A 14,951-nucleotide genomic window follows, 5' to 3' on the forward strand; every position below is an offset into this window, starting at 1 on the left:
TTATCTAATGCAAATGTTTTGCTTGGGATCCAGTCAGGTCAACTAGTGGTCCTCTGCAGGAGCATATGAGGGTCTGTACTCTGAGGCAGCTGGTGGACCCTATGAGAAACTCTACTGGTCGCTGTAAAATTAGTAACTGCAAATTGTGCTTTTCTAATCTGTATGTGTGTACAATATCTTTCGAGTTAGAACAGTTCCCAAAATCTGGAATTCTTTTTGTTTGCTCGAGGAATAGTTTACTAGGGTAGGGGCTTCTTCTCATTGGAGTTTACTTCTGTCCTAAACCAATAGCCTCTTGCTAAAAGCTTTGGGTATTCACCTGATTAAGCTATGATTTGTTTGTTTTTTCCTCATATAGATTTCAGGTTTCAGGTAGGAGTATGCGTTAGTTGGCGAATTGATTCGTTTTGCCATTTTTGGAGAGACATAGCGGCAAAGTTAGATAAACACGTAAATTTCATGTCGTTGTCAGCAGAAGGTAGGCCAACGATGTCAGTTTTTCTTCTAATCTGAGAAAATGATTTCTGTTGGCACCTGCTAGAGTCAAAAGGTCGAAGTTACCGTGAACAGTAAAATGACATTTTTGTCCGCAGTACATGATTTGAGCCCGTGCTAAATTACATCGTCGACTGTAACCATTGGCACTTAATTTAGGAATGTCTATAATCTTCTTATTATGTTGAGGTTCTCGAGAAGGCCTGCCGATAAATAGACATACAGGATGATTACCTTTTAGAGAAGGTAAAAGGCAGAACTCCCTTTTTTTTTTTTGGTTAGATCGAAGTTTGCAAGTTGCAACTGATCATATATTAGAGTGTAGAATAGCCTACATAGGCAAGATGATAGAAAAAGTAGATTATTTGATATAATCTGTAGGCTAGCTCTAACCACCAATCTACGGACCACGGGGTGCAAACTTTGCCATGTCCTTTTATGTCATAGCATAGCCTTTCCATCGTCTGATTACACGTCTCAAGATGCCATGTTCATTTTTCATTTTATAGAAATTTTAAAAGGAAGGATATATTGAATCATTTGCTTAAAAGGTTTTCTTAGAAATTTAAAATTTCTATGTTTTCTCTACAATTCAAAGCGGCCTTACATTTTTAGCAACTGCACTGGTTTTATACTTATATTGTCACCTCCTCGTCATTTCCATCTTGTTACAATTTACCGCTGCCTAATTTCCGTATGTACCCCTGTCAGTAAGACGGGTAGCTGCACCAATAAACACTGTCTTGCGTTGCTCTCACGAGTTCACCAACCATCAGAGTTCCAACGTACTACTAGTACTATCCACAAGACAAGTGATGGTAAATCACTTGATTTGTTGAAGTAGGCTTCTAGGATTCCCAGCAATAACTGTGCTCAAGATGAAAAGGGGGAAGAAATCAAAGAATGCGCCAATTGGTACGCTGTTCTCTGGCTAGACGGTCAATACGGTAGCAGGTGACAAATTGACAATATGGCATGGAACCCAGCTGGTTCACACGAGAACCTCAGCAAGACTGTCAGTGAAAAAAAAATCACTGCGGTTGATACACAAACCACCCGAAAAGGATGAACACCTGTAAGTGGCCGGCAGAACCAACGACAACTGAGTTCAGATGATAAAAGACTATTTCCGAATCTCAGCAACATTTCATAAGGATTTTCGAAAATTGACAATAAATATCAGTATTAGCTAGGCTACTAGTGGATTGAGATCCTCTATAGTGAACTGCATCGTGCCTTCATCACTGACATGTGAACCTGATAATCTTTGGGTTGAGCAAAGGATTCTGATCTGCTACTAGCTAAGCCTGAGTGGTTGCCCGACCAACTCGGGCGCAGGCTCTGCCGCTTTGTCTAGGTGTGTTTAGTTCTTGAAAAAAAGCCGGAAGTTTGAAGAAAGTTAGGAGTTTGAAAACAAAATTAAAAATTTATGTGTGTAGGAAAGTTTTTGATGTGATATGATATGATGGAAAGTTGGAAATATGGGGAAAACTAAGCACGGCCCTAGTGGATGCGTTTTATTCTGCCGTGCTCAAATGGCTGAAATTAAGCTCACTCGGTAGGAGCTCAGCTACAGATCCAAAAGGCGGTAGGAGCAAACGAGCAATGCGTGTGTCGTTGTGTTGCATTGATCAAACGCGATTTGTGCAACAGGAATGACGTACCAGTGTACAGTGGCTTGAATTGTCCGACGGTACAAAAATGTACAATATGTACTGGCCGGCATATGTAATGCAGACCGGAGGCCAGTACAATGGCTGATTAGATTTTTTTTTAGATAATGGAATATAAAAAAAAAGCCATTGCTCAATTACTGCTGATGTTTCAATTATTGCGGCTGATAAACCATTGCTGAAGTGTTCATGAACGGTGAGCTAGCCAAGAATCAGAAGTTGATTCCGCCACTCTCCAAGCATGTGCCAGTGCGTTAGAACGGGTCACAAATACTATGGGCATGTTCAGAATGTAGCTAAAATAAGCCTTACCAAATTTTGATAATACCAAAATTTTTGGCAGGATTTCTTATGTATTTAATAAATTTGGCAACAAACTAAACGTAGATATTTTTTGGCATCTAATCTAAAAAATGGTATGGTTAAAAATGATATCAAAGTGAACAGGTCCTATATTACCTTTAATAATGTTAAGAAACGATAGGCAAATAAATGATAAAAAACAATAAATCAATAACAGAAGACAAGATTTTACGTGGAAAACCCTCCCACAACAGGAGAGAAAAAACCACGTGCGCTAGCCAGCAAAATATCTTCACTGTATCAGGGTGAGATTACAACGCTGAACGGCGACTTACAAGAGGTCTATATGAAGGTGAAACCTTAAAAGGATAACGATCTGTACCGCGGAGGCTCCGCTCCCACACCCCCGGGTGTCCCCAGGTGCATAACGTTATTTGGTTAACCCAATGGGCCAGCTTCAGCCTCCGCTTCGCTTCGGTCCAAGTCTACGGCAACGACGGGCCTCCGTTTCGCTCCAACAGAAGCTGGCCTTTATTATATGCAAATGAATTTGGATCACAACTCAACACAATAATAGATATAATACCCCGTAGATATTAGATCTAGTATTTAGATATCATGCTGATGTTACCATGGGTACATATGATGTTAGACATGGCATCCCGTAAGTATTGGATCTAATAACTAGAGGCCTATTTGGAATGGCTCTAACTCTAGTTTCATCTTTCCTGTAGCGAAGCCTAGTAAAAGAGTTCCAACACCACCTAAAATAGAAGCGGAACTGGGTGAAGCTCACAAAATAAACTAGAGAGATGTGGCTGGGTTTAGGCTACTCCACAACTCCACTCCAGACCCAACTCACCATTAGTTAGCAATCACACTTAGATCTTAATACAGTTCACGGAGGGAGCAAGTCGTATGCACTGCGTTTTCGTTTTCAGTTAGCGTTCGAGGGACTAATATCACGTAATGCTTGGTCAACGATGTTCGTACCATACACCACTTCACCGGCAAGTGGGACCCATATGTATCTGAGTCAATGCCCTGCAGGGCACCACCACCAGCCAGGCAGGGGCAGCAGCGGCTGATCTCGTCGTCGTCGTCGACGTCGACGTCGGTCGGTCACTCTCAGCCTCCTCACCTCAGGGGCAGATCCGTCAACCCTCCACAAATCCCGAGAAACGGACACCCCTACTTCCTTAAAAAAAAAGACAAACCCTAAATTTTTTGTGTTCAACGTTCGACCGTCCGCCTTATTTAAAAAAATTATGAAAAAAATTAAAAAGACAAATAAAACATAAAGTATTAGTTATGTTTTATCATCTAACAATAATAAAAATACTAATTATAAAAAAGATTATATAAGACGGATAGTGAAATGTTGCATACGGAAACTCAGGATTTGTTTTTTTTTTGTTTTTTTTTTGGAGGGAGTACACCACACTCCTCTTAAATACACCCACAAGTTCGCCCACAGTGAAGCGCCCACCTACACACTCTCTCTCCTCGCGTCCACGGCTTCCGCGCCCCGACACCCCGCACGGCGACGCCAGCTCAGTCGCCCGCGCCGCAGTGCTGGGATCACCAGTCGCCAGGCCAGCGCGAGGTTGTACGCGGCAGGACGACGAGGCGGCCCGGCGCGCTCTCCCCGCGCCGCCGCCGGGGTCGCGGGGGACGAAATGCCGGCGTGTTCGGAAGCAGATCGGTGACCTGACCTCCCCCGCGCGGCGGGATTTCGGCGGCCGGAAGGCTGGATCTTTGATTCTTGAGGCGAATGGTGGTGGAGGGGAGGAGGAGGGGGGGTTACCGGATTTCTTCTGCCTGGCGAAAGGTTGGGGACTCGACTCTCTGTCTCTCCGTTTTTTTTTTTTTTTTTGGTTTTCTCTCTCCACCATTGCGTTCTTGTATGCAAATGGGGTTGGAATTTGGGGGCGAGATTGGAACCTGATTACCTGGGTTTGATCTGGCACCCTGATTTAGGACCCAGAATTGAAGGAGATGGTCGTAGATTTGTGCAATGTAGTATGTGCCGCGCTCGTTCGTAGACAGTGAGTGTCTCGTCAGTTTCTCCTCAATTTTCTTGTTCGAAATAAAGGGGAAAAAAGCGTTTCTAAAAAAAAAAATTTCCCCCCTTTTAATGTCCGAGGAGTTGGGTGGTCGGAGTTAATTAATGGCATCAGAATTAAATTAAAGGACTACCTTGGTGTGCCTGGTACTAAGTGCTCTCTACAGCGGCTAATTTATTACAATTAACACCCCTTTTCTAGATGTGTTAATAGTTTATTTTTTTTGTTCAGTAAAAATGTCTACTTTTGCAGCACTAAATGTTTTTCTCCTGAATTTTGGGACTTGGGGTGGCATCTCCACCTAGTTCACAGTCAGTCCATTGTACTGCGCGGTATGAATTGGTGTACTGCTGCTATACTAGTGTAGGCCGTGCCATGAGCAGGGTAAGCTCATGAAACCCATGAATATCCCCGCGCCCACCTCGCCCCCCCCAAAAGTCCAAAGGCATCGTCTTTCTTTCCTTTCCTTCTCTTCCCTGGTGGTGGTTGTCTCGCATTGTGCATCGCAGCTTTTGCTTTTGTGCCATGGCCTTAACCATCATCAGTATCTGCGCTGCTGGTGAGCATATTTGGTTTCTTTTCGAAGGCAGCCGCATGAGGGGTGCAGAACTGCAGATGTAATGTTAGGTGAGATATCTATCTATGATGCGGTGCCATGCGCTGGAGCATTTAAGGAGATCGCCCGGCTGCAAGGGAATCTTGCCATCTCCCGTTGGCAGTTCTTGTTGAAACAGTTTCTTGGAGTTGTCTGACAACTGTTTTTCTTTATGATGGTTTGTCAGTCCTAAGTGTAAGTGCGGTGCTTAGGGCACAGTGGCAAAGGGTAGTAGAAGTTCTTGTTAAGATAATTGGGTGTGTGCTTTTATTAAAACAGGGGAGAGGAGTGGTGATAGCTGCCTTGTGATGTGATTTGGGTGGTTGCTTTTGTCATATGCAGATGATCCCAACTGCCCCGTTTAGAAAATAAACTAAAGCAGATTAGCCTGATGGTGAGTCCTACGGCTTTGACTAGAGGAAGAGAACATGAGCCACGTGTATTTTATTTGGGACGGGAGATTACCATGTAGCAGTTGAGAAATGTGATGTGCCCTGCATAGAGTTGACTCACTCTGTGAGCATTTCTCCTTTTTTTTTTCTTTTATCCTGAGAAAGAGGTTGCATCAGCATCAAGTGTTGATCATGGGAATTATTAGCGGTTATTCTGAGGTGATGGCTAGCTACAAACTAGAGAGCTGTTAAACTCTGTTCTGAAACTCTAAAGCAATTCTTGTAGTATTGTACAAATCCACGTTGTTTATTGGACCTAATACTGCTGGTATTTAGCCATTTGTGTAATTTGATGTGTCAAACCCCTGTCAGGTCATATCAGTTATACTTGTATATATTATAAATATTTGCTGTGGTTAGCTGGCCTAGGAATTTGTCCTTGAAATTATCTAAGACAATCCCAATATGAAAAGTATCAACACGGAAACACTACTTCTAGATGTTAATAGTAGCAAGCATCTTGTTCATTCAACTCTAGTAGTGTTAGATTATTTTCTGTGCAAAACAGTCGCTCCTCATCTTCAAGATTTTAGCATATTTATTTTTTAAATTTGGCAATTGGTGCTGAAAGTATATCTAAGGGCAGAGTTTATGCTTCATGTTTCCTAACCTTTTATTCCTTCTTTCTACTTGCACTTTACTATATTCTTGCTGTTACGCACCACATTGATTTACTTTCTTTTTCTTTTTCTCATGCTAGAGGAGTGAAGAGCTGATGGGAAAGATTGGTTTCTAGTGTTGGACCAGTTTGTTTCCAACAAGCATCAACCATGCAAGATCATATACTTACAGCTTTTCTGGTTGTTTCTCTCCTCTTTGCATGCATTCCTCCTGCCAAGAGTGCTGATCTGAACTCCGACAAGCAGGCTCTTCTTGCATTTGCTGCCTCACTGCCACATGGCAGGAAGCTCAACTGGAGCTCTGCAGCCCCAGTCTGCACTTCATGGGTTGGGGTGACTTGCACACCAGACAATAGCCGCGTGCAAACACTACGCCTACCAGCAGTAGGGCTCTTTGGCCCGCTACCCTCAGACACGCTTGGCAAGCTTGATGCCCTGGAGGTATTGAGCCTTAGGTCCAATCGCATCACTGTTGATCTCCCTCCTGAAGTAGGATCCATTCCTTCTCTCCATTCCCTATATCTTCAGCATAATAACCTATCCGGGATCATACCGACTTCCCTTACTTCCACTTTAACATTTCTAGATCTGTCATACAACACTTTTGATGGAGAAATCCCATTGAGAGTGCAAAATCTCACTCAACTTACTGCATTGCTTCTCCAGAATAACTCTCTTTCTGGACCCATCCCTGACCTCCAACTCCCAAAATTGAGGCATTTGAATTTGAGCAACAATAACCTCAGTGGGCCAATACCACCTTCCTTGCAAAGATTCCCAGCCAATTCCTTCTTGGGGAATGCTTTTCTATGTGGGTTTCCTTTACAACCTTGCCCTGGGACTGCACCTTCACCTTCTCCTTCTCCAACATCACCATCACCCGGCAAGGCCAAGAAGGGCTTCTGGAAAAGGATCAGAACTGGTGTTATAATTGCACTTGCTGCCGCAGGAGGGGTATTGTTGCTAATCTTGATTGTTTTACTCTTGATATGTATTTTCAAGAGAAAGAAAAGCACAGAACCTACTACAGCTTCTTCGTCAAAAGGAAAAACTGTTGCTGGTGGAAGGGGAGAAAATCCTAAGGAGGAGTACAGCAGTGGTGTTCAGGAAGCTGAGAGGAATAAATTGGTTTTCTTTGAGGGCTGTTCATATAATTTTGACCTAGAGGATTTGCTGAGAGCTTCAGCTGAAGTCCTTGGAAAAGGGAGTTACGGAACTACTTATAAAGCTGTTCTTGAGGATGGCACCACAGTTGTGGTCAAGAGATTGAAGGAGGTGGTCGTGGGGAAGAAGGATTTTGAACAGCAGATGGAGATAGTTGGCAGGGTTGGCCAGCACCAGAATGTTGTCCCATTGCGTGCCTACTATTACTCCAAGGATGAGAAGCTACTGGTGTATGACTATATCCCATCTGGTAGCCTTGCTGTTGTTTTGCATGGTATGCATTTTTCCTCTTTTACATTTGAACTATTTACCTATCTATTTCTGAAATCTGAACATTTAGACTATGGAGGGCTCCTGCTTTTATTCTTAGATGATGTATAACATTCTTGTAAAATCATGCCATTTAGAAGGAACCAAGGAAACCTGTTTCTCCTCCGGGTTATTCTCTCATTTTTCCATTCATAAGTCGTAACCATAGGTTTGGAAATACATCCATCAATAGTACTCACTGTAAGCAGTGAATTTAGACTTAAACAGTCCGCTTTGATCCATGCTAGCTTTTGCATAAGCATAAGCCAAACCGCTGAAGTGAAATGACATGGTTGATGATAAATACTTGTAGGGAATAAAGCTACTGGAAAAGCTCCATTGGATTGGGAGACGAGGGTAAAGATATCTCTTGGTGTGGCTCGTGGAATTGCTCATCTTCATGCTGAGGGAGGCGGGAAGTTCATCCATGGCAACCTCAAGTCATCAAACATCCTTCTGTCACAGAACCTCGACGGCTGTGTCTCTGAGTTTGGGCTGGCACAGCTTATGACCATTCCACCAGCTCCAGCACGCCTTGTCGGATATCGTGCACCAGAAGTCCTCGAGACTAAAAAGCCAACCCAGAAGTCTGATGTCTACAGCTTCGGTGTGTTGGTCCTCGAAATGCTGACAGGAAAAGCGCCTCTGAGATCTCCTGGACGAGAGGACTCCATTGAGCACTTGCCAAGGTGGGTGCAGTCTGTGGTCCGGGAAGAATGGACCGCGGAGGTTTTTGACGTCGACTTGTTAAGGCATCCCAACATTGAGGATGAGATGGTTCAGATGCTCCAGGTTGCAATGGCATGTGTTGCCGCCCCCCCTGATCAACGGCCAAAAATGGACGAGGTGATCAGGAGGATCGTTGAGATCCGGAATTCCTACTCCGGGTCAAGAACACCACCGGAGGAGAAGCAGAAGGATGAATCTGCAGCGCCATGAGCGCCATTGTTTAGCAAAGGTAGCTGCTAGCTAGGCTGCATAGTTACTGGCTTATAGAGAGCTTCAGCAAAGTTGATAGCCGCTTGCTTTAGTGAGGTTTTTCTGCTGATTTCTGATCTTCTTTAGATAATTTTTTTTGGGATTTAATTCTCACAGTAGTGATCTGTTGGTCATTACCATTGTTCCATTCCAGTTAAATCAGTAGCTCTTCTGATTTTTCATAGGGTGATGTTCAGTGTTCTGTAATTTGACATGCCTTTTTTTCCAGTGTGATTAATGAATTGAGTTTTCCTTGCGATTTCGGCTTTGTCAGAAATTGGACCAATTGGACCTGTGTATATTCAGGCTATCTAGTACATGTATTATCTTGCAAAGCATCTCCGCTGTTCATATTCCTTAACCTGGTACTTTTCAAAGTTCAAACACCATAAAACATCCCAACTTGTAAAACATTACAAGTTGGTGAAATCCACAGCTGGTGTAATCTCTGGTTTTTTAGTAAAAGATTTTACGCGCCCAATGCATGTAAATTCCAGAACAAAAAACAAATCTCTTCTGGAGCATGTTTTGTAATTTCAATATGTTAGAATGCTGTTTTTATATCTGTTTAGAAGGATAACGACCTGGCATTACTTTTCAGTTCCAGTTCCATTTTCGATGTCAATAGCATGACAACATTGTTCTGAAGGCAATTAAGAAAATATTCAACAGAATCAAAACAGATATATATATATATATATATATATATATATATATATGAGCAAAGGTAATATCTACAGGACTTGATCACAGGTATCGGCAAATTGTTTTTTAGCAACAGGCACCTCTAGGCGTATCCTCCTGTAGCTCGCATTGGTCAAGCATTCGCCTGTTTCCTTGCAGTTTCTACGAAGATTTCCACTGGAACTCAATCTGAATCTGGCCACGCTTTGAGTTGATGAGATCGTACATTTCAATGATCCGTTTGTTGATGATCACATCTGCGAGGCTAATATCAATGTGGCCTAAACTTTCCTGATAAAAAGAAACGCATCAGTGTAATACATTTGCAGTAGTCTTCAATTTATTTGGCAGAATTCAAGCAAGTAAATCTTGACAATTACAGTAATGTTTCCAACCATATGGATACACTCATTGAAGTAGATAATCCACAAGAAGACAACGCAGCAACATATTTCGAGTAGAGACAATGCTAGTTCAGCTACGAGAATACTTCCTCCGTTCCAAAATAAATCAACTCGTAGAGTTTGAAATTTGTCCTAAAATAAACCAACTTCTAACTTCTTACCTACCACCAATCTGCAAATCGAGAAATTTTATTACTTCAATACCCCTCACCTACCTATCAATCAATATAACTTTTACATTAATTAAAGGTATTATGATCTTTTATTTCTTTCCAACATAGTTTCTTGGGATGCTAGGGTTTGGTTTTTTTTGATAGAGGGAGTACTAGATTATCGTAGGCGTGTTCCCTAAGCTCTTATAGGTGCGATTTTTGGAAGAACTTTCTATATAGATATTTCTTAAAATGCTTTTCTAAATCCATTTTTTAACTTTTAAATAATTATTTCGGTAGTTACTGCCACTAAATAATTGTTATAATCTATCATCTAAAATGAATGGGGCCTAACTGGCAGAATTTCATGAACAAAACTATACCTTATTGCGTATCAACGCTTTTTTGGTACCTAGGACTTCAACATGTAGCTTATCATTTGCAGGGGTTTCCTCACACTCAAACTCAAATTCTTCCTTCCATCGTGGATTCCTGTTCTCTTTGACCACCTACAAAGAGAGGAAGAATTTTGTGGGTTTTTATTTTTTTTGTGGGGCATGGGATAATATCATAGTCCAGTGGTGATATTGTACTGAAGTGCATAATATTTTAAAGATTAATACCTTTGTTTTCTTCTCTACTCCTTTGAAAGTTAGTTTTACATATGGATTCGTGTTACATTTTCCTTCAAGTTCTTTAGCTTCATGAACAACAACATAAAGCAGCCCTCCAGGATCTTCTTTCTGTATATTGCCTTCCTTGAAAGGCTTATATGTCAGCTCCAGAGTAATTTCACCAGCAGACTTCTCATTCTGTATACCATTCGGTTCCATGGTCTTAATCAAGTTATCAGTTATAACTTCAGTCCCTGGGGTAAGTTTTTTCAGCGAAATCTTGCACATGCCCAATTTTTCATCCTTTCCAAACTGGCCATATAAAAAGGAAATAAATCTGCAGTATTTAGTAACATGGAACAAGAGAAGAATAACACAGGAAATGCTAAGTATTCCATGCCTGTTCCCAGTCGAAGACATTAATATCCAGTTCCTGAGTTTCAGGGTCTCTGATGACAAACTTGAACTCTTGATTCCACTCTGGATTAAGGTTACTGTGCTTCACTGCTGTTTTCTTGGATGGAAGCTTGCTACCTGACATCTTGAGCTTCACATACGGATCTCGTTTACCCAACGGACCCTTCTCTCGAAGATTTTGAGCTCTTAAAACTTTCACTAATAGAATACCAACAGGCTTTTTAGAAGCCCTGCGAATATATGGAGATAAATCAGTAACAGTTATTTCAAGAAAACAGTCAGTGATAAAGACTTTACTTTGAGGGATCCATTATAGGCACTTCAAGGGTCTTTGGCCATAAAAACATGCTAGCAACTTGATCCATGATGGTCTCCTGCAAAAGCCAAAAAAAAAAGTGGTCACAACCTTTAGTATTTTTACTGAATTGGTTCACTGGTCCAACCAGCGGGAATGTTTAGCAAGTTTAATGAAAATTTCAGTGCTATTACCATATTTTCACACAAAAAGTTTCAAATCAATAGTGAGGAATACCTGAACAAATTTGTAAAGAACAGGAATAGCCATTACATCTGCTCCAAGAAGTTTTAGGCCAAAGTCAACATGTGGCTGCAACACCAACATAACTAATGAAAAGGAGTGAGATCAGCAGACGCTGATAATAGAAAAAAACAAGTAATATGTTGCCAAACCTTCTCCATGAGAGAAACAAGGATATTTGCAAAGCAAGGAAATGAAGACACCAAAGGCTTTAGAGTAATACGAGGCAAAACAAAGACTTGCATATCCACAACCTGAAAAATCTCGTAAGAAAAATGAAGGTTTCACTTGGCTGAAATCTGTACTTTTTAAGCACATGACCGGAAAAATTCAAGACCTGGATAGTTGCTTTCAACCCGTAAGCCTTTACAACAACAGTGGTATTGGGATTTCCTGCCCATTTAAGAGAGGGTTCCATAACCAACTCCTGCTCATTTGTAACTTGGACTTTCACTCCTGGGGTACAAACCATGAACTGTTTTACCTTTTTTTTTTGGCAACATCTTGTAAAACAACTAGAATCGCATATGATCAATTTACAGTAACGTCAGGGTATGAGACAACTAATAGGCCATAGTTAGCTACATATGTGTATGGTGATATATACCGCTAATGAATTATACTCCCTCCGTTTCGGGTTATAAGACGTTTTGACTTTGGTTAAAGTCAAACTACTCTTAGTTTGACTAACTCTGTAGGAAAAAATAGTAATATTTACAACACCAGCATAGATTCATTAAATCTATAATTGAATAAATTTTCATAATATATTTGTCTTGGGTTAAAAATATTACTACTTTTTCTACAAAATTAATCAAACTTAGAGTAGTTTGAGTTAAATCAAAACGTCTTATAATCTGAAACGGAGGGAGTACTAGTTATTCATAAACAATAACAAGAGGTACAACCCTATCACTAGTGAATATGTCCAATTGCTAAACATAATGCATAGCAAATTAGCCAGAAACCAAGTAGTAGCAATATCTTAATAATACTAGCAAATTGCCCATACGTTACAACGGAATTTTAATTAAAGAAAATTATCATTAACCCATCATTATCGTCTCTTAAATTATCGTACATATTTGTTACTGACATGTGGACCATTTGATCCCATTATGTTCTTTTTTTTTCATTCTCACAAGAAGCAGAAAGTTGTTGGGAGTAATTGACATGTGGGCCTTTATCCTCTCCTTTTTTCTCTTAAAAAAATTGGGGAGTTGGTGGTGGGGTGATGACAGAACCACCACCACCACTTTATAAAGGAGCTGTTCAGATTGATGCCATTTTCAACCATACCATTTTTTGGCAAAGTTGCTAAAAAATATCTGTGTTTAGTTTGTTGCCAAATTTGGTAAATACATTAGTATAAATATATCTACATGCAACTTGGTTGAGTTCGTATAATGAGGTTCTCAACCTTCACTCCCTTGTTTTCTACGCGCACGCTTCCTAACCTGCTAAATGGTGTGTTTTTTATAAAAAAAATTCTATAGGAAAGTTGCTTTTTAAAAAATCATATTAATCTACTTTTTAAAAAAGTTTTGGCTCTATGTAAATCTCACATGCTACTCTAGATAAGCATAACTGCTTGTAGAATCGTCATGCAACAAGGTTTGCTTCTAATGTATATTCTAGTTCAAATCTAACACTAGAAATGATGTAAGAGATAGTACATGTATGCAAACAGAATATAAAAGCGCAACACCAGTTACCTTGGAAGGTTGGTGGTAAGCTACCCAAAGTAAATGTTTCAAACTTAATATAGTCTATTTTATACTTCTCTTTGTTCTTTGCAATGATTGGATTTGCAACATCCTGTGCAATTCTGCAGATAGCCTACAGGTTGAACACAAAGTTAGTCCTATTGTCAACCAGAAACAATCTACAGCAGAAGAGTACCTTGTTGAGGTAAGGCCACATCAACTCCAAAAACCTGTTCAGCCAATCAAGCTAACAACAAAGCGGAGAAAAATAAGGATATCAGAATAGTTACAGTTACTATTATTCAAGTGCATGAGTTTTCTTCAGCAAACAGTTAATAGCTTAAAAGAACGAAGCATACTCTATCATAGTCAGGATTCTTGAGCCACAAAGGAATTTCAGGAAGGGTGTCATCCAAAGAATCTGAGTCATATTCCACCAGTGGGCGAACTTTGACATTCTGAGAGGTAGTCAGGATAATAAAAAACCATGTGATTCATAAAACATATTAAATTAGTAGCAATAGTATTTGCAATGATGTCCCATTTACATACTATGTGAAAGAACTATTTCATTAGAGATGCAACTAATCCAAGTGACAACACCAACTTGTGATACAAGTGTGATATCCAGAACCAGAATATAAGAATTGAATTAGGAATGTGATATGCAAAGAAGGAAATCAATCCTTGATGACTCAGTGACCCCAAGTGTTTCTTCTTAACAGCGCTTTCAGATTGTTCCCAGATTATTTTTGGTTAAATGAGTAGACATCTACTGACAGAGCAGTTATTAAATAACAAAAGTATCACCACATAGCAACAAAATGAAATGATACAATAACTACATAGCAAGAATGAGATAAACATGATCACCTTCACATCGGTTGGCTGGAAGTAGATGAAGAGGAAGTAACCGATAACAATACCAACTGAGAATCCAATGCAAAATCCAATGAAACTAAGCACCATGCTGACTATGCCCATCTCGGATTTCTTCTAAAACCTCCAAATATATACCATATTTCTATCAAAAGTTGCACAGACAAAGAACATAAGAAGATGAGGCTAAAAGGCATTACTCAAGTAAATTAATCGACCGATACACGTCACCCCAATAAATTATGAGGGTACAACCAGAATGAGCTAAACCCATAGAACTAGCTAGTCCCTCTTTTTTGTGCTAATATACTATTCAGATCATGAAAATATCCCCAACTTTTGCAAATAGATTTGAACTAATTATCCCGTTATCATGAAGCAATTTCCTACTCTACAAGCTGTAGGGAGCTAATGTGCCATCAATCAAGATTTTTTCCCCCACAGAATGAAAGAAATGCTTCATTCAAGTACACAACACAACACAAGTAAAAAATCCTCACAAAAAAAGAACAGGTAAAGAAATATGTTTAAAGTTTTAGAAAATATAGAAAACAAAGGCTAGCAAAGCGAATGCCGAATGGTTTGGCAAGACAAAGATGTAAGAGTTTATGAAGAGGACAATACTTGCAAATTTCGAACATAGCACACAGATTTCAGAATAGTATAGGGTGGCACCACTCAAGTTGCGATGTGCTATTTAAATAGCTAAGCGAGAATAGAAAAGAGGGTGTTTCGAATGGTGGAAGCAAAGAACCTCAATGGTGGCAACTTTGCGTGTTGTTTATTGCTTGATGGTCCACCTGATGCTTTAATCTTTGTTCATATAGGACAAAATTTCGAGATAGGACAGAATTTTCTTACAGGGTGGCAGAATTTGCTCTTGTTGGATTTGAAATCATCGT

General features: G+C 40.3%; 2 protein-coding genes across 5 annotated transcripts; one reads left to right on the plus strand and one right to left on the minus strand.

Moving 5' to 3' along the window:
- The first annotated feature begins 3,949 nt into the window (after positions 1–3,949).
- LOC4327447 (probable inactive receptor kinase At5g58300) lies at positions 3,950–8,914 on the plus strand. 3 transcript variants are annotated; one of them, XM_015770480.3, is made up of 3 exons: positions 3,950–4,302; positions 6,285–7,642; positions 7,991–8,914. In XM_015770480.3, exons 2-3 carry the CDS (start codon positions 6,355–6,357, stop codon positions 8,614–8,616), a joined length of 1,914 nt encoding a protein of 637 aa, XP_015625966.1. In that variant the 5' UTR covers positions 3,950–4,302; positions 6,285–6,354; the 3' UTR covers positions 8,617–8,914. The 3 variants fall into 3 exon arrangements, with proteins under 3 accessions (XP_015625966.1, XP_066165544.1, XP_066165546.1); XM_066309447.1 differs by lacking the exon at positions 3,950–4,302 and adding an exon at positions 4,917–5,164; XM_066309449.1 differs by lacking the exon at positions 3,950–4,302 and adding an exon at positions 5,317–5,526.
- Positions 8,915–9,156: 242 nt separating this feature from the next.
- On the minus strand, positions 9,157–14,786 carry LOC4327448 (synaptotagmin-2). 2 transcript variants are annotated; one of them, XM_026022077.2, is made up of 13 exons: positions 14,674–14,786; positions 14,044–14,166; positions 13,530–13,628; positions 13,367–13,417; positions 13,180–13,303; positions 11,802–11,920; positions 11,617–11,718; positions 11,459–11,533; positions 11,224–11,300; positions 10,910–11,156; positions 10,519–10,821; positions 10,279–10,404; positions 9,157–9,630 (listed from the first exon to the last, which is right to left on the minus strand). In XM_026022077.2, exons 2-13 carry the CDS (start codon positions 14,152–14,154, stop codon positions 9,502–9,504), a joined length of 1,563 nt encoding a protein of 520 aa, XP_025877862.1. In that variant the 5' UTR covers positions 14,155–14,166; positions 14,674–14,786; the 3' UTR covers positions 9,157–9,501. The 2 variants fall into 2 exon arrangements, with proteins under 2 accessions (XP_025877862.1, XP_025877860.1); XM_026022075.2 differs by having other exon boundaries at positions 14,044–14,194; positions 14,674–14,785.
- Between the last annotated feature and the right edge of the window lie 165 nt (positions 14,787–14,951).

Source organism: Oryza sativa, chromosome 1 (genome assembly GCF_034140825.1).
Source record: "Oryza sativa Japonica Group chromosome 1, ASM3414082v1".
Taxonomy (NCBI): Eukaryota; Viridiplantae; Streptophyta; class Magnoliopsida; order Poales; family Poaceae; genus Oryza; species Oryza sativa.